Below are 25,856 nucleotides of genomic sequence, written 5' to 3' on the forward strand. Positions count from 1 at the left end.
CTTCTACTTTAAAAATTATTTCTTGTAAATAGTTTTAAAATTATTTCTTCTCTCATAAATTTTACAATGCCAATAAATAATTCTTAAAAATTTTTCAAACTTAGATTATTGGGACACAACCTTAAAGATCTTTAAACTACACAGCATTTACATGCTGGCCCAGATTACAAAATATTCTAATCCTTCAATTCCAATAATAGATGCTGAAACTTTTCTTTCAATATATATTATACAAATCTAAAAATAACTAGATAACGGAAAATAAAGATACTCACAGAAAGATTTCGAGCGACGGCTTCATAGTTAACTGGAAGGAAATAAACATAAGAATTAATAGTAGACGGTATGCTATAATTAAAAGATAATACAAAAACATACAATGTCAGATTTTCTCCCATGACATAGAGTCATATTGTGAAATGAAAAGACAAGTTACAGAACATCTACCTATTCCTCCATCTGTTAACCCACATATCCATTCACCCATCTAACTATCCATTCACCTGTCCAACCATCTCTCCATCCATTTAGCAACGAATATCCATCCATCCCTCAAAGGATCTATCCATCTAGATCTGGTATGGTTTCACTGTGCAAAAATAAAAATTGTATGTGTTTTGTAAACGCATTGCAATTATCTGGGAAGATACAGTCCAAGCTTAACAGTGCACCGGTGTTTCTAGAGAAGGGAAAATAGTTGTCCAGTGGGAGGACCTTAGGTGGGAAGCTGTTACTTTTTACTTTGTATAATTCAACATTCAATGATAGTTCTAGAATTTTGAAATAAAAGGGGTGTGAGGAAACTTCAAAGAGAAGGCAAGTAGGCTAATTTAAAAACTGAATTTGCATAGTATGCCCATGGATTTACTTAGGGTAGTTTGTACTACAATTCAGTAACTGTCTAGCTTCCTAGATTTTATTTTAGCCAAACATTATATAAGTTTGAGAAAATTATCAAGATAAAAGTACACGTTTTACAGAAATACATTTTATGTATTTCTGTAAAATGATACACAGTTTTTGCTTTAATTTGGGAAACTTGAGGGTATAACTGAGATAAGGGAATGGCTACAGCTTAGCTATCCCATCCCCAACAGCTCTGGAGACTACTATTCTGGAGACTGCTATTGCCACTAGAGTTTTTTTTTTTTTTTTTGACAGAATCTTGCTCTATGTCACCGGGCTGGAGTGCAGAGGTGCAACCTCACCTCACTGCAACCTCTACCTCCTGGGTTCAGGTGATTCTCCTGCCTCAGCCTCCCAAGTAGCTGGGACTACAGGCGTGTGCCACCACACCCAACTAATTTTCATATTTTTAGTAGAGACAGGGTTTCACCATGTTGGCCAGAATGGTCTTGATCTCTTGACTTTGTGATCCGCCCACCTCAGACTCCCAAAGTGCTGGGATTACAGGCGTGAGCCACCGCGCCTGGCCTGTCTGTACTGTCTTTATAAATAACAGGTTTTTATAACAGTCATGTACTACTTTTCTAAATTTAAAAAAATACTAGTTAAAACCCGATGTTATGCATACGGAGCCTGTGCTTTGTGACACTGTGTAAATATATCTGCATAACCATTTTCCTGCAGTGAAATCTATTTTCTTCATTAACAGACAACAGTATCTATCTATTGAAACATATCTTACCAAATAGCCCAACCTAAATCAATTCTGGTAATTGTCAGAAAATTTTATTCTCTTTCTGTTTCAAAGTTAACTATATCAAAAAGACGTAATTTGCTCTACACATCTGAAAGTTATCATGGATGGTAATCAAAAAGAGAGGTGGGTAACAGAGGTAGAAACAGTTATGAAATACACTTGACTGGCAAAAGAATAAATATCTTAAAACATTTTTTGGCAGTTTGTGTTCCATATGTAGTCAAGAGAGAATATGAAATTCATTCCTCCCTATTTAAAAGATACATTCTTTATTGTTTCTAAAATGGTTTAAGGGAGGCATTCCTGAGGACAGGAATCAATTGCCTATAGAATTAATCATTTCTGCCAGCATTCCTCCTCACAATAGATTATTCCCAAACTAAGTAAATCACTTTAAATTAAACTTGAATAAATGTAGTTGGATTTTTCTCTTCAATTTTTTTCTAGTATAATCTTTAATCTGATACAAAAGTAAAACACACACCAACATAAAATTGCACCAACTTCATCAAATAATATGCTTAGCCCATGAATAAACCAATAGGTAAGTGGTTAGAGTTGTGTTCTCACATCCGGTCCCATAAAATCAATTCCCATACAAAAGATCTGCATTAGAGATTTAATCATGAACAAAATTAACCCTGATTTCCTTTAGTTTAGAGATGTAATGATTTAGAGGAAGGTATTTTTTTTTTTTGAGATTGAGTCTCAGTCTGTTGCCCAGGCTGGAGTACAGTGGCATGATCTCAGCTCACTGAAACTTCTGCCTCCTGGGTTCAAGCAATTCTAGTGCCTCAGTCTCCCAAGTAGCTGGGACTACAGGTGCCCACCATGACGTCAGGCTAATTTTTGTATTTTTAGTAGAGATGGGGTTTTACCATGTTGACCAGGCCGGTCTCGAACTCCTGACCTCAGGTGATCTGCCCACTTTGGCCTCCCAAAGTGCTGGGATTACAGGTGTGAGCCACTGTGCCCAGACTAGAGGAAGGTATTCTTAATATGACCATATTTGAAGTTATCACAGAGATATACTTACATGAAAAGTATTTATCTGGGACATCAGAGGGTCTCAATCGAGCTGCAGGTCCATAGATAACTTTAATATTTTTAATATCCCCCAAATATTTATTCAGATATATGTATTTCTTACAACTGCCTTGTTCCATGCCTAGGAGAAAAAAAATCCCAAAACATGCTGTAACCTTAACAAAAATTTAATATGCAGAGCAGATTTTTTTTTTCACTTCCAGAGTTAAATATGGGTGTAGTACTCGTATTAGTTGAACATCTGATAAGACAGAATTTCAGATGTATCTCTTACTTCACTTTTTTCAAAATCTTTTCCATCACCCAAATTTATTTTTATGTTTCTTTTTTATATTACAATATCATTATGTGAGCAAAGAAGAATGTCTTATCACAGCTTTAGACTGAATATGAAAGCCCAGTTATTTGCCCCAAACCACCTAGGATATTAACTTGGAATGTATGTATGTGATTCACTCATTCCAAGACTGGAGCTTCTTTAGCATGTAACTTCTCAGGACTGTTTCTAAACATAGATTTCTCTAATTATTTCTGAGGCAAACAAGAACAAAAACAAAAAGAACCTACTTTCTGTATGCACACTGCTTCTGTAGTCCCCAAACTGTATGTATGCATGTTACAAAGATCATAGTAAGTAAAAGTGAAATTAAAATATTATCAAAATTAATATGTAATGTTTCTAAAGTCAGATTTATCATGCTAAAGAAAGCTGAAGTCTGGGCACAATGCTTATGCCTATAATCCCAACACTTTGGGAGACGGTGGTGGGAGCTTAAGACCAAGAGTTCGAGACCAGCCAGGTCAACATAGCAAGATCCCATATCTACCAAAAAAATTTTTTTTAATTAGCCAGGTGTGGTGGCACATGCCTATAGTTCCAGCTACTCAGAAGGCTGAGGTAGGAGAATCACTCGAGCCCAGGAAGTCAAGGCTGCAGTAAGCTGTGATCATGCTACTGCACTCCAGCCTGGGTAACAGAGTGAGACTATCTCAAAAACAAAAGAAGATGTAATCCCAGCACTTTGGGAGGCCGAGGCGGGTGGATCACGAGGTCAAGAGATCGAGACCATCCTGGTCAACATGGTGAAACCCCGTCTCTACTAAAAATACAAAAAATTAGCTGGGCATGGTGGCGCGTGCCTGTAATCCCAGCTACTCAGGAGGCTGAGGCAGGAGAATTGCCTGAACCCAGGAGGCGGAGGTTGCGGTGAGCCGAGATTGCGCCATTGCACTCCAGCCTGGGTAACAAGAGCGAAACTCTGTCTCAAAAAAAAAAAAAAAACAAAAGAAGAAAACTGAAGATATAATAATCAGTTCCAATTAAATCTAAAATTGCAGAGTTACAAAAATTTAGTGTTGAAAAATATATTTTTTAACTACTCAAATTCTCGGTGTATTCCTCTCTCAAATCAGAAGATACAGGTACATTGTGCTTGACAGACACTTAGGTTTCTGTGAATTCTGTGTTTCACTTACATTTTATATTTAATGTAATATTTTCCTGAAGACTTTCTACAAGAAACTACATTTTTAAAAAAGAATTAACTATAACATTCAGAAGAAATGAGAAAACAATCAAGTAAACTTTCTTTGACTCTTTCACCTGAAGAATAAGTAATGCAAATTCAGATTACCATGATCCGAAATAAGGATGAGGTTCAGGCATCTGTGCAAGTTCAGCTCTTTCAGACCATCCATCAGCATACCAACCATGCTGTCAACCCTCTGCAAGGCTTTGATGACCTAAGAATGGGAGGCAACCTCATGTGATGCATTCCACACTCATGGCTATTTATACATAAAGCTCTCTCTGTTAGAAGAAGAGGAAGAAAAAGAAAGAAGAAAGCAAGAGAGAAAGAGAGGAAGAGAGAGAGAGAAAGAGAGAAAGAGAGACAAAGAAAGAAAAGAAAGAAAGAAAGGAAGGAAGGAAGAAAGAGAGAAAAGGGCCAGTGGATGCAGCTATGGTGAGCTAATTTACATTAGACTAAGACAGGTCAGGGCTGAGATATAAAGAACAGTAAATAACTACAGATCATTAACAATGCAAGAGTCCTAATTCTATACATGTTCAGTTTTAAGTTTTGGGAATGACATTAGCTGATCTATTAGTTCTCCCTTCCTAAGGTCAGAATGCTACTACTTAGATTAGACCCAATTAAGTCAAAATAATACTGGCTCAAACTACAGCGTCTGGTCAGAAACCAGTATGTTCTTAATTACCACTTCATTTTCTATGATTAATTTCTTCTTATGTTTTCTGATCATTCAAATGGTCACTGTATAAATACATTTCCTACTTTTCAAATATGTTAAAATTTTTCCTGAAATGCTTCTTATAATTCAATATATTTAATTTTCTAAATTAGAATTCATAGGAATATAACCCATTATTTCCTTACAAACTGCATGTATTTTACACATAAGTATAACAAGAACACAGAATGACAAATGATATTGGCAAATTGCTTTCTGGCACTCATTTTATCCTCTCTCCTTGCAAAACCATTAGAGAAAAATTATTGTACAGTTTTGTGCATTTTCTGTAATGTGTGGAATGAGCTTAATCTTCATTCACTGTCAAGTATATTTCATTGTAACATGAAATAAGCTCTTTCACCGTAATATGAAACAAGAAAAGCCTTTCATTGAAAGATATCCAAGCAACATGAATAGGAATTTTTAAGTATTAAGACACAGTGGTTTTGGTGTGCTAGTAATGTTGGAGTTTACAGAGTTTGCAAATTGATGGATATGATTTGAAAAGTAATGGGCTCAACCTTGAATGAAGATGAGTCAGAAAAGCAGGTGCTTTGGCACATTGTTAGTAAATTAGAAAAGGCAGCAATGATTTTAAAATGTATGTAACCTTATAAACAAGTATAAAATGATCCTTGGACTTTTCTCTAGCCAAATTGACCTAGATACGAGTCTTGGGTATCAGTGACTTTAATAAAAAGAGTAAAAATCACACTACATGTAGCTAATTGTTCAAACCAAGACAACAGCTACAAGAAACTTTTCCCTTTGACCAATTTTGACATGTCCAAGTCGCTGGCGTGCATCTTCCTTATTCTCCCTCTAAGCAGGAGCATTTCTGCTAAGTTGAAGTACAGAATGAAAGGAAGGCACAATGGAGTCACTAACTACAGTGGAGCTGCTGGAGATGGATTCTGATGGAAAGAATACAAAGGGTAAAAACAGACCTAGGTGAGAGCTTCCTTCTCTCTTCACTCTTTTATCCAAGGTGATAGCTACTTTTTAAGAGGGGCAAAAATCTAGGGCAGACCTAGGGAAAGGGAAATGAAGGGATGATGGTTTAGGCAGCTGTTGTAAATTCAACTAAGAAAAATAAGGACGCTTTTTTGCCTTCCTTCCTTCCTCTGCTGTTGTTCAATTAGGAAAACAATACCCTCAAAAACCAGGATCACGATAGACATGTCAGGCCAGGCTTTAGTCCGAACTCTAAGCTGAAGAGTCCTTAAGGCTCACCAACTATCCAGCTTGGGCTATCTGGGCAGGAGAACTGATAGGAATTTGGAAGTGAAGCCCTAGAAATTAAGAAAGAGCGTTTTTTAAAATAGTGTATTACCCCTTGGAATACACATGGGGCACAAGATAACTACGTAAGGTTCTGACAGGAGGGATGCTGGCAATACCTCTTTTCACTTTTATCATGACCAAAAATAGTCAAGATCTTTACTTTTCACTTCTTTTCATATCTTAGGTAACAGACAAAATATATATGCTCGAATCATTTTTTTTTTTCTTTTTTTTACTGAAAAATTTTTACTGTCACCCAGGCTGGAGTGCAGTAGTGTGATCTCGGCTCACTGCAACCTCCCCCTGCTGGGTTCAAGAGACTCTCTTGCCTCAGCCTCCTGAGTAGCTGGGGTTACAGGCACACACCACCATGCCCGGCTAATTTTTTTGTACTTTTAATAGAGACAGGGTTTTGCCATGTTGGCCAGGCTGGCCTTGAACTCCTGTCCTCAGGTGATCCATCTGCCTCGACCTCCCAAAGTGCTAGGATTACAGGCATGAGCCACCATGCTGGGCCTTCAAATCATTTTCTGTTCTAATGCTTCCTGTGTTCCAAAATATTAGGTTGGTGCAAAAGTAACTGCATTTTTTTGCCATTAAAATGGTAACAAAAATAATATGGCCACATAAAAACTGAAAGCAGTATTTGCTGTTTTAAAGTGCTACACAGATTAAAAACATAGCCAGGAGCTGGCTAAGTTCCTGAAAGGGTGTCTGGTGAAACAAGATGTTAAACTGGAAGTGTTGGTCCATGAGCTCTTTCCTATCTCTAGTTTCCTAGGAAATACTCAATAAAAATAAAGATTCAAATAACTCTATACTTTTGACAAAATCTCCCATCCTTCTATGGGACCTCTGTTGTAAGCAAGGTCTCAGGTGGCAAAAGACATATCTTCTAAGGAAGAGAGTTCATAGAAGGCTTCCTCTGCTCTTTGACTTATTACCCTATATTTTCATATTGGATGTTTAGCTGTTTACAACATTCTCAAAAAGCACTTGGTATTTAGGCCAAGGTAAAAGGCCATGGAGTGGATAAAGGCTTTCAAATTGAAAACATGGAAGTGAATTTATTATCAGTTCAATTTAGCACTGCGGAAAACATAAGCTAAACAATTCTCCCAACTCTTATTTTGTTTAAAGTGCATCCTTTTATTTAGTAATATTGTGCATAATACTCGCTTTTTCCAGAAATCACAGACTTTTACAAAATAGCCTAGCAGCCTCCTTCAAAGTGAGGTTCAGTTTGATGACTGGGTTTAATGAAGTAATTACTGATAAAAATGTACTTACTTCACTGCTGACTGGTCCATATGAATGACCTGAAGAATCTGGTTCTTCTAAATACAGAGTGTAAAAGTGTGGTCTAAATCAAACAGTATCAAAATGTAATATTTTATGAACACATTGAAAAACAGAATGGAAAAAATAATTCATTAATTGATAGGGATTAAATTTTATAACACTGGGGTAACAGTTCTGAGAAATAATTTACAGCTTTGAAATTCTTCAAAATGTGGTGTGGTCATTCACTAAAGAATTTATGTCGATATAAAACATCATAGCAAATAGCTAAGTTTTGTTGCAGTCTATTTTAAAATAGAAATACTACATTTCTACAAAACAAAAAAGTATTTACGATAGAAATTAGTTGCCTACATACCTTTCATCTTTAGGAAGCTGTAGCCACTGAAGAACAGCTAAAATCCTTTCTTCAAATGGTATTGAACTAAAATTAAGAATAAACAAAAAGGAAAGATGTCTGACAATCGTTTAAAATACAGATTTTTTTCACTGAAAATGTCATCAAGACCTACTAAGTGCTATTTAGCATCTATTGTGTTTGAAATCAATTAAGGGTTTTATTTGAAAATTTATTTTCCCAATGAAGGAATGAAAGTTAGGTTTTACACAGAAAAAAAGGTTGCAATTGGATATAAAACTTTGCTTGCTATCCTCTACTTGAGGATATATTCATGGACCTGATAACAGTCACTGCTTACCACATGAATAACTCACATGTTAATATATTTTGCAAAGCATGTATCACGAAGAACTCACTCACTGATGACAGCACAGCTGGGGAGTAGGCACCTAAGGATCTGATAGCAGTTCTCAAGGCAATATTTCCTGAGCAAAATTGATTATGCCTTCCTCTGGACATAGGCTTTGTTTACACACTTCCAATCAGAGTTCTTGCCCCACCGCAAGTACAATTAGTTGTGTACTTTACTAAACCTTAGAAAGTCAGAGACCATATTCTATTAATCTTTGAATCCCCCATGCCTAGTGCATAAACTCTTTGTTTTGTTTTATTTTGAGACGGAGTCTCACTCTGTCACCAGGCTGCAGTGCAGTGGTGGATCTTGGCTCACTGCAACCTCCACCCCCCAGTTCGAGTGATAACCCTGACTCAGCCTCCTGAGTATCTGGGACTAAGGGTGTGCATCACCACGCCCAGCTAATTTTTTTTTGTATTTTAGTAGAGATGGGGTTTCACCACGTTGCCTAGTCTGGTCTCAAACTCCTGACCTCAGGCGAACTGCCTGCCTCAGCCTCCCAAAGTGCTGGGATTACTTGAGCCACCACACCTGGCCCATAAACTCTTAATTACTGTCCATGGAGTAAAAACAGTGGCAAATAAGAAGGTGGAGAAGAAGCATTGCACAGTGCTCATGGAAACCATAAGAACCCAAACTAGCATAAGATCACAAGGAAAATTGCTTGCATTTTTTGTCTGGGATTTAAGATATTTTCTGTTCACCCTTCTAAACACTTTGTTGTATTGATTTTGTGATAGAGATTTTATAATTTTAAAATAAATAAAATTATTTTGGTAATCTTGCTCAAATTGGCCAAAGAGATTCTTCCATTAAAAAGTTTTTGCTTTTTCTCAATGCATCATGGATTTCAAATATCACAAAGAGGTTATTCTAATCAGTTTCTTACATTAGAAAGCATATTTATTAATTTAGAAATGGAAATCCAGAGGTATCATTAATATCTTCTTTTAAATAATATTTCCAAACACAATAGATGCTAAATAGTAGAAAATCATTCCCACCTGTGTCCTCTTTAATACACTCATCTTTTCCTTCTCTTGGTTCTGAAAACACCTTTACAAAAATTATAACTGAGGAAATTATGACAGTGAAAGAGATCACACCTAACCGATTCCATCATACTTCTAACCTTTATGCTGTCCTTGTTCATTCCTGGGCGTAGGCTGAACTAACCTTTGGAAGGAATTTAGTTCATAGTTTAACTCTGACACAAAATTGGTAATAGCTCTTCCCCCTACCCCTCAAAAAAATCCCCTTCTTGGCTGGGGACCGGTCCACCTTAATGGGACTAACAAAGCTACGAGATCAGAAAGTATGGTTTAGAGGACATGCAGCCTCCAGCTGTAAGAGTCTGAACTTCCCCAAATTGCTCTTGAGAATAACATTACTAGTGTAAAACCTAAGATTAGTGCCTGAGATATTTTGCAGACCCTGCAGTCCATGCACCAGCTGACACCACCCAGACTGGTAATCTGGCTCAACCAGTTCTGCAATCCCACCCAGAAACAGAAGACAGCAAGAAAAACTCACTGACCCCCTATGATTCCATCTCCAACCTGACCCATCAGCATTCACCACCTTCCAAACTCCTATCTGCCAAATTATCCTTAAAACCTTGGATCCCAAAATGCTCGGGGAGGCTGATTTGAGTAATATTAAAACGCTGGTTTCCCACATAGCTGGCCCTGCATGAATTACATTTTTTCCAACGCAATTCTCCTCTCTTGATAAATCCACTCTGTCTAGGAAGTATACAAAGTGAACCTCTTGGGCAGTTACAGTTCTTTCTCTTTCTAGAGTTAAGTTGTGCAGTACCTCCACTCCCAGATAGCTACCTTCATCACGATCTCATTTTTCATACCTGCCCAGAGATCTGAACTAAACACATTATCAGTGTTTCTAGAAAGGCTCTAGAAAACACTTGTCTAGTTTCACTGTCCATTTACCATCCATCTAAACTCTTGGAGAAAGAGTTCTTCAGTTCTCATTTTTCAGCCATCATATCACTCAAATGCTAAAGCTTAGGATTCAACAAAAAGGCGATTACATAAGAATAAGATGTTCTATGTTACAGATTCTAGAAAAAGTTCATTTTACATACCCATTATACATTTTATAGATATCTGGGAAAATTCCATTAATTTCCACATCTGATCCTGGCCAGAAAAATGTGCCAGACTTGAGGCCTTGATACTTAGCAGTGAGCCAAATCTGGAACAGATAATGAAGGAAAATTAAGAAATCATGCAAACATTCCTCTCTTAGGAAAATATCTGTTCGTGCAATACCAACGCATTCCTTGTCTATAGTGCAAGGTCAACGAGCTTCAGCACTTAGATCACAAGAACCATGTCATATGACTCTTAAGCAGCAACAAGATATTAAATAGTCAGAGATTAACTACTGTAACTTTTGGAGCTAGAACCCTAAATAACAGATTTCTCTTGAAAGAAAAAATTCACGAATATACATGTCTTTAATTTGCTGAGAGCTCTGTGTATATAACTAACTTGTTTTTTTTGAGATGGAGTTTTGTTCTTGTTGTCCAGGCTGGAGTGCAATGGCACCATCTCGGCTCACTGCAACCACCCCCTTCAAATTTCAAGCAATTCTTCTGCCTCAGCCTCCTGAATACCTGGGATTACAGGCATGTGCCACCACACCCGGCTAATTTTGTATTTTTAATAGAGATGGCGTTTTTCCTTGTTGGTCAGGCTGGTGTCGAACTCCCAACCTCAGGTGATCTACCCTTCTCACCATCCCAAAGTGCTAGGATTACAGGCATACGCCACCACATCCAGCTGTGACTAACATTTATTAAGCACTTATTATTTCCAATCATGGCTCTAAATAGTATTCCTACAAGTATGCTACATTATTAATTCACATAATCCTCACAATAATCCTACAAAGTAGTAAACAGTATTATCTACAGTATGGATATGATAAAACGGAGACAGAGACAGAATGATTTGTCCAAAGACACACAGCCTTAAATGTCAGAGCTAAAATTTAAATTAATAACCTGCAAACTAACTATCATGCTCTTTGTCCTTCTAAGAGGAATATTATGATTATTTAAATAGAATGTATATAATTATTGTGACAATTTTAAAAAGTAAAAAAAGGAGAACACAGTTAAATCACAATTAGAAAAGACCTCCTAAATTAGCACATGGAAATAAAACCAAGGCTTTCAAAAACAGTGTAGTTTTGTGTAGATCAAAACTACAAAAACAGTATAGTTTTGTGTAGATTCTGGTTTTTCTTCTACCAGAAGCAGATAGCAGTAATATGGGGAGATTTTTACAGTAATCTCCCCATATTACTGCTATCTGCTTCTGGTAGAAGAATTGATCAGAAAAGACAAATGGCCCAGCACAACCCAAATTCACCTGTGAAATAAACTACTCTCCTTTTACACAATTATATAAGTTATGTTTAGGATTATCAGCATTCATCTCCATTTACAAAAGAATGGCCAAAGATACACTAAATGAAATAGGTTATTAAAAGCTCCACAGAATCTGGTTATTTTACTCTGATTGGAAAAGAGGAGAATAATAAACTATTTTAGTAGATAAAGAACTCACTGGTTCTCCTTTGTACCACTCAGGATTAAATTTCTCTTTACTTTTAAGTGAAAAGGAAGCATTCATTTTGGGATCATACATTTTATTGTCAATTATGCCATGAGATTCTGGATACAATCCCTAAAAAAGATAAAACAGATTTTATGCAAGTTGTGAGTTTATTTAACATTAAATAAAGTCACAGAAAAAAATCATCCAAGAGAAACTGATAACTGAAGCCACATGGAATTATAGTAAGTCTAAGGAAAGAAAAACAAAACAATAGGGTAATGTCAAAACACAATCAACGACTTAAGATTTTACGTTGTATTTGTGATTTAAACTATGTAATAGGAGAAAATAAGTCAGTAATACTAAGGATAAAGATCTACATAAAAAAGGCAGCCTCGGCTGGGCGTGGTGGCTCATGCCTGTAATCCCAGCACTTTGGGAGGCCGAAGTGGGCAGATCATGAGGTCAAGAGATCAAGACTATCCTGGCCAACAAGGTGAAACCCTGTCTCTACTAAAAATACAATAGTCCCAGCTACCTGGGAGGCTGAAGCAGGAGAAATGCATGAACCCAGGAGGCAGAGGTTGCAGTGAGCCAAGATCGTGCCACTGTACTCCAGCCTGGCAACAGAGTGATACTCTGTCTCAAAAACAAAAACAAAAACAAAACAAACAAAAAAAATCTGCAGCCTCTCAAATTTTGAAAACAATACTGCTGTTTTTTTAAATTACTGAGTAAAGCATTTCTGCAGAACAAATTCCTTTTTTGGCGGGGTCCCAGAGTAGCTTGTATCAATATAAGCTAACATACTAATTTTCTGGCTTCAATTCTAAACCTTAATGAGTTCTACTGTTTTACTTGACTCAAATTAAATCTGGAAACTTTGAAACAAAAACAGTACTGTAATCCTTTTTGGAGTCAGGCAAAATGGCTTGCTTAAATTCACCATCAAGATGATTGGAAAGACAAGTTGTGAACACAGGAGTTTGGGACAGTTTTTTGGCTCAAATAAAATAAGCCACAAAACTAAGATACAAGAATCAGAAAATCTTAACACTGAAAGGAAACCAGGAAATCATTTCTTGAGGTCTTGAGTCATCTCTTTTCACAGATGAGAAAATGGAGACCCAGCAGGTAAAGTGACCTTTCCACAGCCACTTTCAGCTAGTTCATGGCAGAGCAAAGATCAGAACCTCGGTTTCTTTGCTTAACCACATATTGGAAAATAAGCTGTTTTTCTTTGATCTTAAATCTATCCCCTCAAAAAATGTTACAATTCCATCTCACTTCTGCAAAGAGATCAAAGTTGAAATGCAGAGCTTACGGTGACAATGCTGTAGTGATTGGGAAACGTTTTTGTTGGATATACTGGTCTCATGTTTTTAGTATATGTTCCACACTTTTCTAGAAGGGAAAAAAATAAACATTGTTATTAGACACATACGACAACTGGCTTACCTCATTTAGTGGTGGTACCACAGCAGTCTAAACCATGTAAAATAAAAAATTAGCCCAGGAGGGATTTTAATCAGATAAAAATTCAGGATGAATTATAAAGCAACACTGTGGATACAATTCAATGTTAAAGATGACCTCATTTCTCAGAAAAACATTAAAATAATGAAGCCAATTAAATAATGATCCCATACTTACCCATAACATTACTTCATTCAAGATGAACAAGTTATAATAAAATGATGCATGTAAGTTGTAATAAAATGATGCAAGTTCTTTGATACTACTTAGTGGTCAAATACCTAAATTCTAAGAGCTAGAAAAAGAAAACTGAACTAGTAGCTAAGTCTATAAATTAAAACAAGGGTGAAGGAGTAGCTGGGAAGACAGTATCCCAGGCCATAGACCTAGAACCAGCTAACCTTGGACAAACTCAGCTGCTTTAAAGACAAAAGGCATCTTGTGGCTTCAAGTCCAAGAAAGCCCAGAAGTCCGATTATTCCTGATCCCCTGCTGATCTACTTCTGGTACCTTATTCTTTTTCTTTTTCTCCTGCCTCTACTATTGAGGAGGGAACACATAACTAACGATTCCAGTGTTCAAAACTCCATTGCCTAAAAATGTCCCTCAGATTGGCATATGTCTATATATCTCACTGCCTTCTAGCAGTTCAGAATTAATTACAGGATACATGACCTAATTCTTCAAAGCTAGGGCTTGGGCTCATTGTTTATTATTTTAAACTTCATATACAGGTACCCTCAGCTCCTTAACTCTAAAGTCAGGATGCCACATTTGGCACCATGGAGACAAGCTCTCCTGATAATGGTAGCAAAGGGCTGTATTTACACTTCAAAGGCCATGGGCCTGCTGGGAAGAACACAGTTTTGACCATGCAAAGTTAAAGCCTTTTTATACAAAATATTTAGAAAAAGAAAAAAAAAAAACTATCTTCTTCCATGTAGAAATTAAAAACTAAAAACTTTTAAAACTCTCCCAAAATTATTTTGTCACTTCGTAAGACAAGCATAATGATATACATATGAATTTACAGAGAGTGATCTTAATGTTTAAAGCACCTCACATACTCAAATCTGTTAAATAATATTTTAGAATTCCAGAAAAAACTAAAGTAACTGTATTTACTTACTTCCATTTTAGTCCGGTATTACACTGTAGTTGCTTAAAGGTTGTTAACGTGATTTAAAACTCTGGCATCAATATTAAGAAAAGACCATTCTATTTCATAGGAAATTTACAGAAAAACCATTTAATTAAAGCTTGATTGGGATTAAAAAAAATTGGAAGAGTCCAATTCAATCCAAAGGAGAATACAGGATAACTGACAAATATTCTATGTCTGAACTGGTAACATCTCAGAAATAACCTTTAGTTTTTGAAATTCTATTTTTGAAATAAAATATTTATAAAATAAGGCAAGGCATGGTGGCTCACACCTGTAATCCCAGCACTTTGGGAGGCCAAGTGGGGCAGATTGCTTGAGCCCAGGAGTTTGAGACCAGCCTAGGCAACATGGCAAAACCCTGTCTCTACTAAAAACACCAAAATTAGCCGGGTATGGTGTCACATGCCTTTAATCCCAGTTACTTGGGAGGCTGAGGCACAAGAATAGCTTGAACCTGAGAGGCAGCAGTTGCAGTGAGCCAAGATTGCACATAAATAATAATAATAGCCGGGTGCAGTGGCTCATGCCTGTAATCCCAGCACTTTGGGAGTCCGAGGAGGGTGGATCATGAGGTCAAGAGATTGAGACCATCCTGGCCAACATGGTGAAACCCCATCTCTACTAAAAATACAAAAAATTAGCTGAGCACGGTGGCACATGCCTGTAATCCCAGCTACTCAGGAGGCTGAGGCAGGAGAATTGCCTGAACCCAGGAGGCGGAGGTTGCAGTGAACCAAGATCGCGCCATTGCACTTCAGCCTGGGTAACAAGAGCGAAACTCCGTCTCAAAAAATAATAATAATAATAATAATAATAATAACAACTGTAAAATAAATAAATAAATAAGGGACTTTTTCACAAGGAATTCAAAATTCTGAGAAAGAATAAGTACATATAAAAGTGGCCAAAGGTTAAAATTCTAAGAAACCGTATTAACTTAGAAGTATTTGAAGGGCAGCTTCAGAGTAATCACACTATTAGGTTAAGTGCCTCATCACCAGTGAAACAGTTAGGTTCTGCCAGTACTTTTCCAAGAAAGACTGCCTACCTAGTCTATCTCACTGAAATTGTGATATTCCAGCAGTAAACTCTGAAGTTACTCACTTAGTTTGCTAATAACAGGAAGAAGTCCACCCCAAGTGTGTAAATATTCTGCCCTGAATCCATCCAAAGAAAATAAAAGGGTAGGAGGTGTTTCAAACCTGGGCAATAAAAAAGAAAAAAAAAGTGTTTAAAAAGCAAAGAGAAGACATATCCAGTGAAGATGTATTCCCTTCTGGGCAGAGGTCCAGTGAAGATTTTCCATTAAGGTCTGTGTGATCTAAAGAAAACTAAAGCTTGGCAAGCATACTTATAAAGGATATTTCACATGCATTTACATTTATATACAAGCTCTATAATTTCATAATACATATATATCATCAAATAGTGTATTTTAAGCATTCATTTCATTTTGATGCATCATACAAAGAACATCATTCATGGTTCCTGCTGTTCCCAAAAATTGCTACTAAAACAATTGCTACTAAAATATAATAGTATTTTCCCAATTTGCAGGAAAATGGACAAATTAAAAAAACAACATTTTCTACATTATATTTTAGACAAATATATTATGGAAATATTTATTTCCATAAGTATTTTTTCCTGAACCATCACTTTCTGATATGGTCTCTATACATTATACACTATTTTATTATTTAATTTATTTTAGCAGTTTATTTTTATTTTACTTTTGAGACAGGGTCTCATTCTGTTGCTCAGGCTGCAATGCAGTGGTGCCATCACAGCTCACTGCAGCCTCAACCTCCTGGGCTCAAGTAATCCTCCTGCCTCAGCCTCCTAAGTAGCTGGGACTACAAACATGCACCAGCCTGGCTAATTTTTTAATTTTTTTTTGTAGAGATGAGGTCTCACTATGTTGCCCAGGCTGATCTCAAACTCCTAGGCTCAAGCAATCTTCCCACCTCAGTCTCCCGAAGTGTTAGGATGACAGGTGTGAGCCACCACACCCAGTCTATATACTGTATTTTTAGGCTTAAAACATTTATTTAAAAGATATAAATACTTAATACGAAAGTTTGAGAGATACTACATTTAAATATATAAACAACAAAGAAATGATTCCAAGCTGGGAATGATCAAACAATGAGGATTCAACAATGCATACATACATCTACAAAGAGTTAACGTGTAATGTGGAAATCCAAAGAGGAGGCCAAAAACCACATAGGATGCTAATATACTTGGCAAATGAGAATAGCTATGGACATCGCTTCTCGGCCTTTTGGCTAAGATCAAGTGTGGAGAATAGCTACGGACAACGGCTACCTGGCTACCCCAACACAGCCATGGCTCAGAAATTTTGCAGCATCTAATAATATGTGGTAGGTGGTAGAGAACTTATATAACACTGGATAACTGTGAAAAAACTTCCCACTGAAAGTTTACTCAGCAAATTTAAAATGTGACAGCAAATACCTAACCTTGCCTTTTTAACCCTGCCTCCTCCCACCTTACCCGCATTCAAAAACACAAAAGCAACCCCACAAGGAGAAAATTTTTATAGTTTTCACTAGCTACTATCTGTAACATAGCTCTACCAAGAGACTCTCTAGAATCAGTGTATATAGTCTTGATGTTCCATATAAAACTATATAAAACTAGTTTTATTCAATCAACAGAAATCATTAAAGCAGTTTAGAGGGCCATCAGGTAAACATACTGGTAAATTTTCTAGTGTAATAATAAGTGTCCGTACAATCTTCTTGTAAAGAAAGGGTTATGTTTTCCACTAAAAGATTCAGCATTACAAATGAAAAATAATGAGCAATATTTAGAAGAAAAAGAGTCAAAATTCACTAAGTTTCACATGCCCTCCTTGGTCTTAAAAGACAGTTTAGGGTATATGAAAAGTTTTCCTCAAAAAAAGACTCTTATGATGAAATTATTTGGTTAAGGCTTAGTTTTTGCTGCTGTTGCTACTGTTTATTTAATTCAAAAAGTACTCTTCCTTCCAAAAGAAAAAAAAGAAGACATATACATGAACAAAATGAACTAAAATACAGCTTTAAAAATTTTACTAGTCTGGAAAAACTATCATTTTAAAGAGGTAAAAATTTATTTCTGGGGGCCGGGCGCGGTGGCTCACGCCTGTAATCCCAGCACTTTGGGAGGCCGAGGCGGGTGGATCACGAGGTCAAGAGATCCAGACCATACTGGTCAACATGGTTGAAACCCCATCTCTACTAAAAATACAAAAAATTAGCTGGGCATGGTGGCGCATGCCTGTAATCCTAGCTACTCAGGAGGCTGAGGCAGGAGAATTGCCTGAACCCAGAGGCGGAGGTTGCGGTGAGCCGAGATCGCGCCATTGCACTCCAGCCTGGGTAATAAGAGCGAAACTCTGTCTCAAAAAAAAAAAAAAAAAAAAAATTATTTCTGAAGATGAATAATTCAAATTTATGAGATGGTAGACCTCAAATGGAACAAGGATAAATACACCTAACACCTTTACAAAATCTTCACCCTTTAATTCCACACACACTCTTTTTGATGGTGTCATATATGGAAGACCCTGTACAAAATATTTGAAGGACAAAAAAATGAATTATTTTAAAAAATGTATCATCTCTCACAAACAGGTTATCTATCCCGGAAATGTATAAATGGACCAAAATACAAAAAAAAAGAAAAGAAAAGAAAAGAAAAAGCAAAATTTTCTACAAGTTTAGCAGCTCTCAAAACTCCAAATGAAAGTAAAGATCCTTCCTTCCTACAAAGAAAAATGCAAATATTTCTATCTAGCATTCATCAGTACTAAGGACTAACTATTCATGGCCTCTCTTTTCTATAAACTCCAGAATAGGGATAACTCCATAATCATCTCTGTACCACCACTGCCAAATACAAGATCAGGCTAAAAATACAGGTTGGGCATCCCAAATCTGAATATCTGTGAAATCTCAAATGCTTCCAAATCCAAAACTCTTGAACATTGACATGATGTTTAAAGGAAATGCTCACTGGAGCATTTGGGATTTTCAGATTTGAGATGCTCAAACTGGCATAACGCAAATATCCCAAAATCCAAAAATATCCAAAATCCAAAACAGTTCTCATACCACATATTTTAGATAAAGGATACTCAACCTGTAATGTGTAATAAACCAGTGATTTTATTATTTTTATCATCTTAATTTGGAAGGAGAAAAAAATGATACTGTACTCCTAAAAAAGAAGCAATTAATATCTCAGAATATAATCTTACCCTGCTGGGCACTGTGGCTCATTAATGTTCTCACATGGTTCTTCTACCCAACTTTTCTCACCTAGAATATTTTCAAGAAAATAAAATGAATTGAACACATTTCACATAATAATAATTATGATGCTTGTGAGACACATTAAGACAGATTCCAAAAACAAAGTACCTGAACAGATCAATAGATAACATGGGACATGACTCTAGATGTGTATAATCAATGAAGAGAATTATTCTGTTTCAAAGAGTTACTTGATATCAGGAATTAAAAATGGATGCATAATTATAAGACTAAAACACACTACTGTATTTGTGAGAACTTAAAGGTATCGTTTTCAATTTCAAGTTCTTATTATTTTCAGCCAAAATTTACAACCCTCTCCTTCTATCCACTCATCAAAATCCTTGGTATTTTAATGTCTTAGTTCCTTCTCATATAGAGTCAGGTTCTGTCAAGAAATTTGAAAAAAATAATAATAATACCTGGACAAGCATCATAATAGCATCACCTTACAAAATGCCCTTGAATCTTTCTAAATAATTTCACATTGACTCTCTAAATGCACAGCAGACAGTGTCCCCATTTACTAGGAGGGAAGCTGGGACATAAAAGTCGGCCAGGACTGTAAGAGTGATCTTTCCACAAATACAGCCTTAAGTATGCTGTTATTATCAAAATAACATAAGGCAGGAGAATGAATGGTTATAGATAAAATAAGATTGGCCATGTGTCCATAATAATTATTAAGCTGGGTGATGGGTACAATGTTCATTACATACTCTCTGTCCCCATGTATATATTTAAAAGTTTCTTTAATAAAAAGTTTTAAAAGTATTTTTTTCAGCTAATATAGTTGGCTAATAACCATGACTCCTAATATAAAAGATAACGCCTATGTAAAACCCAGCTAAGATGCTGGAAGATGCCAGGCTGCTGCAGAACCCAATGAGCACCTGACCTTGACACACAGAACTGTAGTTGATGCAGCAGTCCCCCTGGTCCTTGCAGTCATCCGAACAGGCACAGAGGCTTCTGGTCAACCTTTTCTCACCACACCTGAATTTGTTGCAAGTCCATATATGTTCTAGAAAAAACAACAGCAAAATGTGTTTCATGTCTAAAATTCAACATGTCCAAAGTGAACACAGAACTGCTGTCCTCCTGAGTATGATCCATGAGCAACAATGAACAATTTCACAGCTCTTAATCACTCACAGAATCTGCCACTACCAGGGCCACTCTGAACTAATGGGGTAAAACATGTAGGAAACAATTACTATTATTTCATTAAAACTCCAGAATTTTGTCATTTTCAAATTTAGACACAGCTTATCATTATACAATTCATATGTAGACTTGGCTTCTTCCACCTGCTAAAATTTAACCTAGGTCTAACTCTCAGGCCACGGTAAGAGGATTGCTTGAGGCCAGGAGTTTGAGATCAACCTCAGCAAGGTAGTGAGACCTCATCTCTACAAAAATTTTTAAAATTAGTTGGGCGCAATGGTGCGAGCCTGTAGTTTCAGCTACTTGGGAGGCTGAGGCAGGAGGATCTCTTGAGCCCAGGAGTTCAAGGTTGCAATGAGCCATGATTGAGCAACTGCTCTCCAGCCTGGGTGACAGAACAAGTCCTTGTCTTTAAAAAATAAAAACTAATGAAAAATAAATAAATCTCTGTCTCATTTAAATATTGTTCCATGTCATATACAGAGAAGTCCAAATCTAACTGAGAAAATTCTCAAATTCTGATAGTTGTATTTTTAAAAGTATAGATGGTCATATAAGATCTCTTGCTGTCAGAGAACCATAATGAAAATATTTCTATATTCAAGCAGCCTTTTAGAATTTAAGTGCAAATTAGACTACAAAGGCTTACAGCATACATTAAAAACAAGCAAAGTTTTGCAATCTATAAAATGTTTAACAAAGAAATTCTATAAATTTTTCTCTCAAGGAACTGTTGAAAGAAAATATAAAAGCTAATGTCAAAATTCGTACGTATGCTAAACTGAAAAAAAAAATCACATACCTGCAAGACATAGAACTTTTCTTGATCTTTTTCTAATGACCATAACTCCATTTTTTCCCTGCACATCCATACCTGGTTCTATACACATCTCCTGGTAATCTAAACAGCAGTTTCCAAGCTCAACACAGGCAGCATCACAGCGACAGTTCCCAAATGTTCTCTCAAAACAGCGACCTTTGCAACTTTTAACTGAAAATATTGAACAGTAAGTTACATGTTTCTAATCATTATATAATTCAAAACAAACATCAACTAATACAACTAAATTAGGTGTACATTAGGTTCAAATATCGCTTTAGAAAATACAGATGGGGTAACAAAGGGACCCAAAAATCTTTTCACAAATACACACAAAAAGCGATACAAACAGAAAGCAACCTTTCTGTTTGTACCCAGTTTGTGATTTTTATCTCCTGATGTAGGAAAGAAAGATCATTTTATTATTATTATTATTATTATTATTATTATAAACCTTACTGGGTCTTATAAGACTTAAATATCTATGGTATGATAAAGTCAGAATAAAGACTTGTTCTGAATATTTTATCCTATGAAAAAGTTAGCTTAAGCAGGCACGGGGTTCCCTAAAATTTCAAAATGTGAGAAAAGAATTTTTTTAGAAGTGATTACAAATATTTTAGAAAGGGACATATGACCTAGCCTGCCTCACTCTCAATCTTGGTGTAAAGAAGCAATGGGTTTGCCAGAACATTTTCCTTGGCACTGCTCTTCCCTCCCTGACCTAAAACACCCGTTTCACCTTCAGATTCAGCCTGGCTCCCTCTAAAAAGCTTTCCTAACTCCCCAGTTAGGCCTGATTTACATTTTTTAAAGCTTATATAAAACCTGGTCCTTCCCCTCAATCACTTAATTCTACTTGCAACTAGCTTATTTGGTTACTATCCCAGTTATACAGCAAACAAAGACCACATCTGGCTTTTGCTCTGCATACTGTAGCCCTAATACCCAGCCAGGTGCACGTCATATAGCTAAATGAATAAATGGCAGATATGGGAGGAAAATACTTTTCATGACAAACAACAATTTTACTGTTGAAGTTCATTACTAGATACCTTGAATAAGCCAGGTTTCAGTGAAGTCCTAGAAAACCAAGACAGTGAGAAAAAGAAGAAAAAATGGAACACATGGAAAATAATGGACATCTAACAACAGCAAAAAAGAAATAATCTTAGTTCTTGACTTGAATAGTGTTCTGACCCAAAAAGACACTGGCATGGAATTTAACTCTCACTTGATACTGGGAAATCAGGCAATTTTAAGAAGATGCAGTAACAATAATAATTTCTAGTGTCAGAAATACGAACTTTCCTGATCTAGAGTGGGGGTCAAGGAAGGCTATTAGAATAATAGCTATTATTTGCAGCTCATTAATATGTACCTAATAATTTTTAAAAACATAATGCATGCTTTGTTGGGCTTGGATTAAAATTGCTATTTTTCAATCCTTCATTTGTTTGTGTCAACTTGGAATTGAATCACTTCATGCTAAAAGATGACATATGTAAACACTAAAGTCTGTAACTTTTTACTTTGGTTAAACTTAGATACATGTGTTCTGAATAGTTTACTGATTGAATACATAAAATTACTACCTTTCAACAGTACATGATAGCTTAATAACCACTAAAATTTTTTAAATAATTAATATTACAATCACAGAATAGCCAAACAGAAGAATCTGTTCAATTTTCAAAACTGAATTCTCTAGGATGACCATCAATCGTTAGGGGAAAAGAAGGGTAAAGAATGTCCTCCAAGTCCCTGAAGGAAGTCAGGGAGCGAGGGCTCCAGGGCCACAGCATCCGAACACCCGGCCATGTCTGCTTATTCATTCTTAATTTTTTTTATTATTTCAAGATGCTTGTTTGTTGGTTGGTCATAGCCCCTCCTCCTTGTTTTGTGATAATGGTTCATAAGTTTTGTAGGTAGAATTTTATATGGCTAATACAAAAGCTTCCAGAAGAAGGTTCAAACCAGCATTGAATTTACAGTATCTATGGAGTACCCATAGGAACAGGAGATAAAGTTTGCCTCAATCACATTCTTAATGAGGCTGTGCACACACACACTCACTCACATACACACACACACACACACGATTAATTACCTTCTTTGGCACAGCTTGGTTTCAGCCCAAATATACAACCAAGTATTGTTGTTAACACACATACTGACAATACCTGTAGGGAGAAAAGAGAAAATCATATGGTTTATTTTTTTTAATATTTTATTTATTTTATATTTTTAGAGATAGAGTCTTACTCTGTTGCCCAGGCTAGGGTACAGTGGCGCAATCATAGTTCACTGTAACCTTGAACTCCTAGCATCAAATGATCTTCCTGACTCAGCCTCCCAAAGTGCTGGGATTATAGGCAAGAGCCACTATGCCTGGCCTTATATAGTTTCAAAATCCTTCTATTTCTCTAAATGTTTTATTGCTTTAAATGTTTCTAAACTTGTTGGTGCTGTTCTTTTTTCCAGTCTGGGTGTTAGTCATGTAGATGTGTTCACTTTTTGAAAATTCCAATTATACACTTGTGATTTGTATACATTCTTGAAAATATTTTATACTTCAATAAGAAGTTTTCTCAAATGTCAACCAACCATTCTAAACCATCCAATGTTAACGTAATTAGAAACTCTCCCAGTTAGTATAAATAAATTAGTCAGAAAAATTATAATTAAGGGAAAGAGAGAGAAAATCCTATTTAGAGTCTGAATTTCCTATTTATTAATCCATTAAAGGCAATATATGAGACTATTATTATATGCCTCTTTTAACAGTTCTACACAAACCCAAACATAACATCTTCACATATACCATGGCACCTGTGGAAACAAGACCTGACAACCTCCCAGACCAAGTGTTCAACAAACTAGTTGTGTGATTTCAGGCAGGACACTTAAGCTTTCCAGACACCAGTTTGTTCATCTACATAATTTAAGGGTTGGACTACATGATCTCTAAACATCTTTCCAGTGCTAACACTTTGCCACTTTCTCATTCTCCCTCTTCTGGCCTTTGACACTTTAAAATAAGTGGACACATGCTACAACCCCTAAGAACCATGCCAGAACTTCTATGAGTTAGAAGACAAAGGAGTGGAATAACCCACAAAACATTCCTCAGTTTTTTTTAGTGGGATAAGTTTCCTTGAAAGCTCCCTGGAATGTCAGATTACAAGGCACTTCAATAAAATATTAATCGAGTATCAATGATGTGCAAAGACTGTTACACACTGAAGGAAAAAATAAGAGCTAGCTCAAGGAGTTTGTATTTGGGTCAGAGAAGTTAAAAACAGCAGCATCAGTGGCCCATATTTGGTAGACCCTACAAACCAGCTGCAAAGTTCTACAGTTGTTTAAAGAAGGAGAAAGGTTGGGGTGGCTGAGGAGAGGGAAATCACAAAGCACTTCCTGAAGCAAGCCCTTAGCATAGCTCTGAATGGGGGGAAAATGATGTTGCCAGGCAGAATTGGAAGAAGGAAAGAGAGGACAAACACAGCAAGCTTCTAGGAGAAAGCGCAGCATAAAGAAGGGTCCCAAGAAGGCAGGCATGTGGAAGGTGGCAGACGAATAACGAGCAGCCTATCCTAGCTAGAACCAAGAAAATGCAAAGGGAAATGGATGAAGGGTGGAAGTATGGAAAGCTGTTGTAGCATTTCTGGAAAGGTAAGTTGAAGAGATCATAGAGACGGGAGGAATGGGTGAATAGGACCAAGTGGATGGTGGGTGGAGGCTTTTGAGACAGGAGGAATGGGTGAATAGGACTAAGTGGATGATGGGTGAAGGCTTTTATGAATTCATTCCACCAAATGAAGAATATCAAGCACCAACAACATACTGGAAACATGCTGTCTGCTCTCAAGGTGCCTACTGTCAAGTGACTGCAGAGACTTAAGAGGAAGTGAATGATAAGAAAAGTGAGACAGCAGGTCTAACTTACTTCAAAGTAAAATGGATAAAGGAAAGGAAAGCAAGCATTTTTGCAAAGAGAGCAAAAGGTTAGCCTTTTTTTAAGGATACAGAAACGTGTTTTTGTTCATTAAACAAGAAACAAGGAGGTATCAGAGGAAGAGCTTGAACAAGTAAGTTAACATGGGCAAATAAGCAGAACAAGGTATCAGAGGAGAACAGTATGGATTTTCCTAAACCTCTGATGGTAGTATAAACTGACACTGAGGGAGGACACCCTTAATCACCCTTAAGCATCTAAGACCATCGCCCGCTTGACTTCCACACTGGATTTCAATAGAAGTAAAGGCTGGCAGACTGGGCACCACCCTAATCACCCTCCTATAGGTGGCAGGCATGGTGTGGAGGAATCTGTCCGGAAGGCATTGTTTACTTACACAGGCTCAGACCCCCACCTAAGTCACTATACCCCAAGCCTACTCCTAAGCCCAAGATCCTTTCACATGTAAATTCTAGAGCTGTAAGACCAAGACCCTTTCACATGCAATTTCTAAAACTGTAAACCCAAGACCCTTTCACATGTAATATCTAGAGTTATAAGCCTATATAAAGGCAGAGGGTTCCTCTGTTAAACGAACTTGGCTGTTAGGCAACTATGCCACCTTGCTCCCTGCCGAATAAATCACCCATCCTTCCCAGTTAGGTGTTCGAGAGGTCTGTTTCTTGAGGATGCTCCTGCTACAACACAACTCTATGAAAAGATAATGTCTAAAAATATCCACCAAAAACACCAGGCAAGTTGGCTCATGCCTGTAATCCCAGCACTTTGGGAGGCTGAACAGGGTGTATCACTTGAGGCCAGAAGTTTGAGACCAGCCTGGTCAACATGGTAAAACCCCATCTCTACTAAAAATACAAAAAATTAGCCCAGCATGGTGGCATCCGCCTATAATCCCAGCTGCTCGGGAGGCTGACGGAGGAGACAGAGGTCGCAGTGAGCAGAGATCGGGCCACTACACTCCAGCCTGGGCGACAGAGCAAGATGCTCAAAAAACAAAACAAAACAAAAAACTGCTTTACTGTCAATTATA

General features: G+C 36.8%; 1 protein-coding gene across 2 annotated transcripts in view; it reads right to left on the reverse strand.

The window, feature by feature from the left end:
* The window catches only part of ENPP1 (ectonucleotide pyrophosphatase/phosphodiesterase 1), an 86,635-nt gene that overhangs the window by 21,421 nt on the left and 39,358 nt on the right, over positions 1–25,856 (reverse strand). Inside the window, exons 2-14 of one of the 2 annotated variants that reach the window (XM_021670842.2) lie at positions 22,958–23,030; positions 20,902–21,018; positions 19,759–19,884; positions 18,806–18,866; positions 15,640–15,737; positions 13,219–13,298; positions 11,904–12,023; positions 10,412–10,521; positions 7,911–7,976; positions 7,541–7,613; positions 4,345–4,453; positions 2,700–2,831; positions 276–307 (exon numbers count right to left, since the gene is read on the reverse strand). In XM_021670842.2, the coding sequence (XP_021526517.2) occupies positions 276–307; positions 2,700–2,831; positions 4,345–4,453; positions 7,541–7,613; positions 7,911–7,976; positions 10,412–10,521; positions 11,904–12,023; positions 13,219–13,298; positions 15,640–15,737; positions 18,806–18,866; positions 19,759–19,884; positions 20,902–21,018; positions 22,958–23,030 (1,197 nt within the window). The other variant, XM_064360678.1, reaches the window with a different exon arrangement.

Source organism: Aotus nancymaae, unplaced genomic scaffold (assembly GCF_030222135.1).
Source record: "Aotus nancymaae isolate 86718 unplaced genomic scaffold, 86718_ANA_hifiasm-v0.15.2.pri h1tg000040l, whole genome shotgun sequence".
Taxonomy (NCBI): domain Eukaryota; kingdom Metazoa; phylum Chordata; class Mammalia; order Primates; family Aotidae; genus Aotus; species Aotus nancymaae.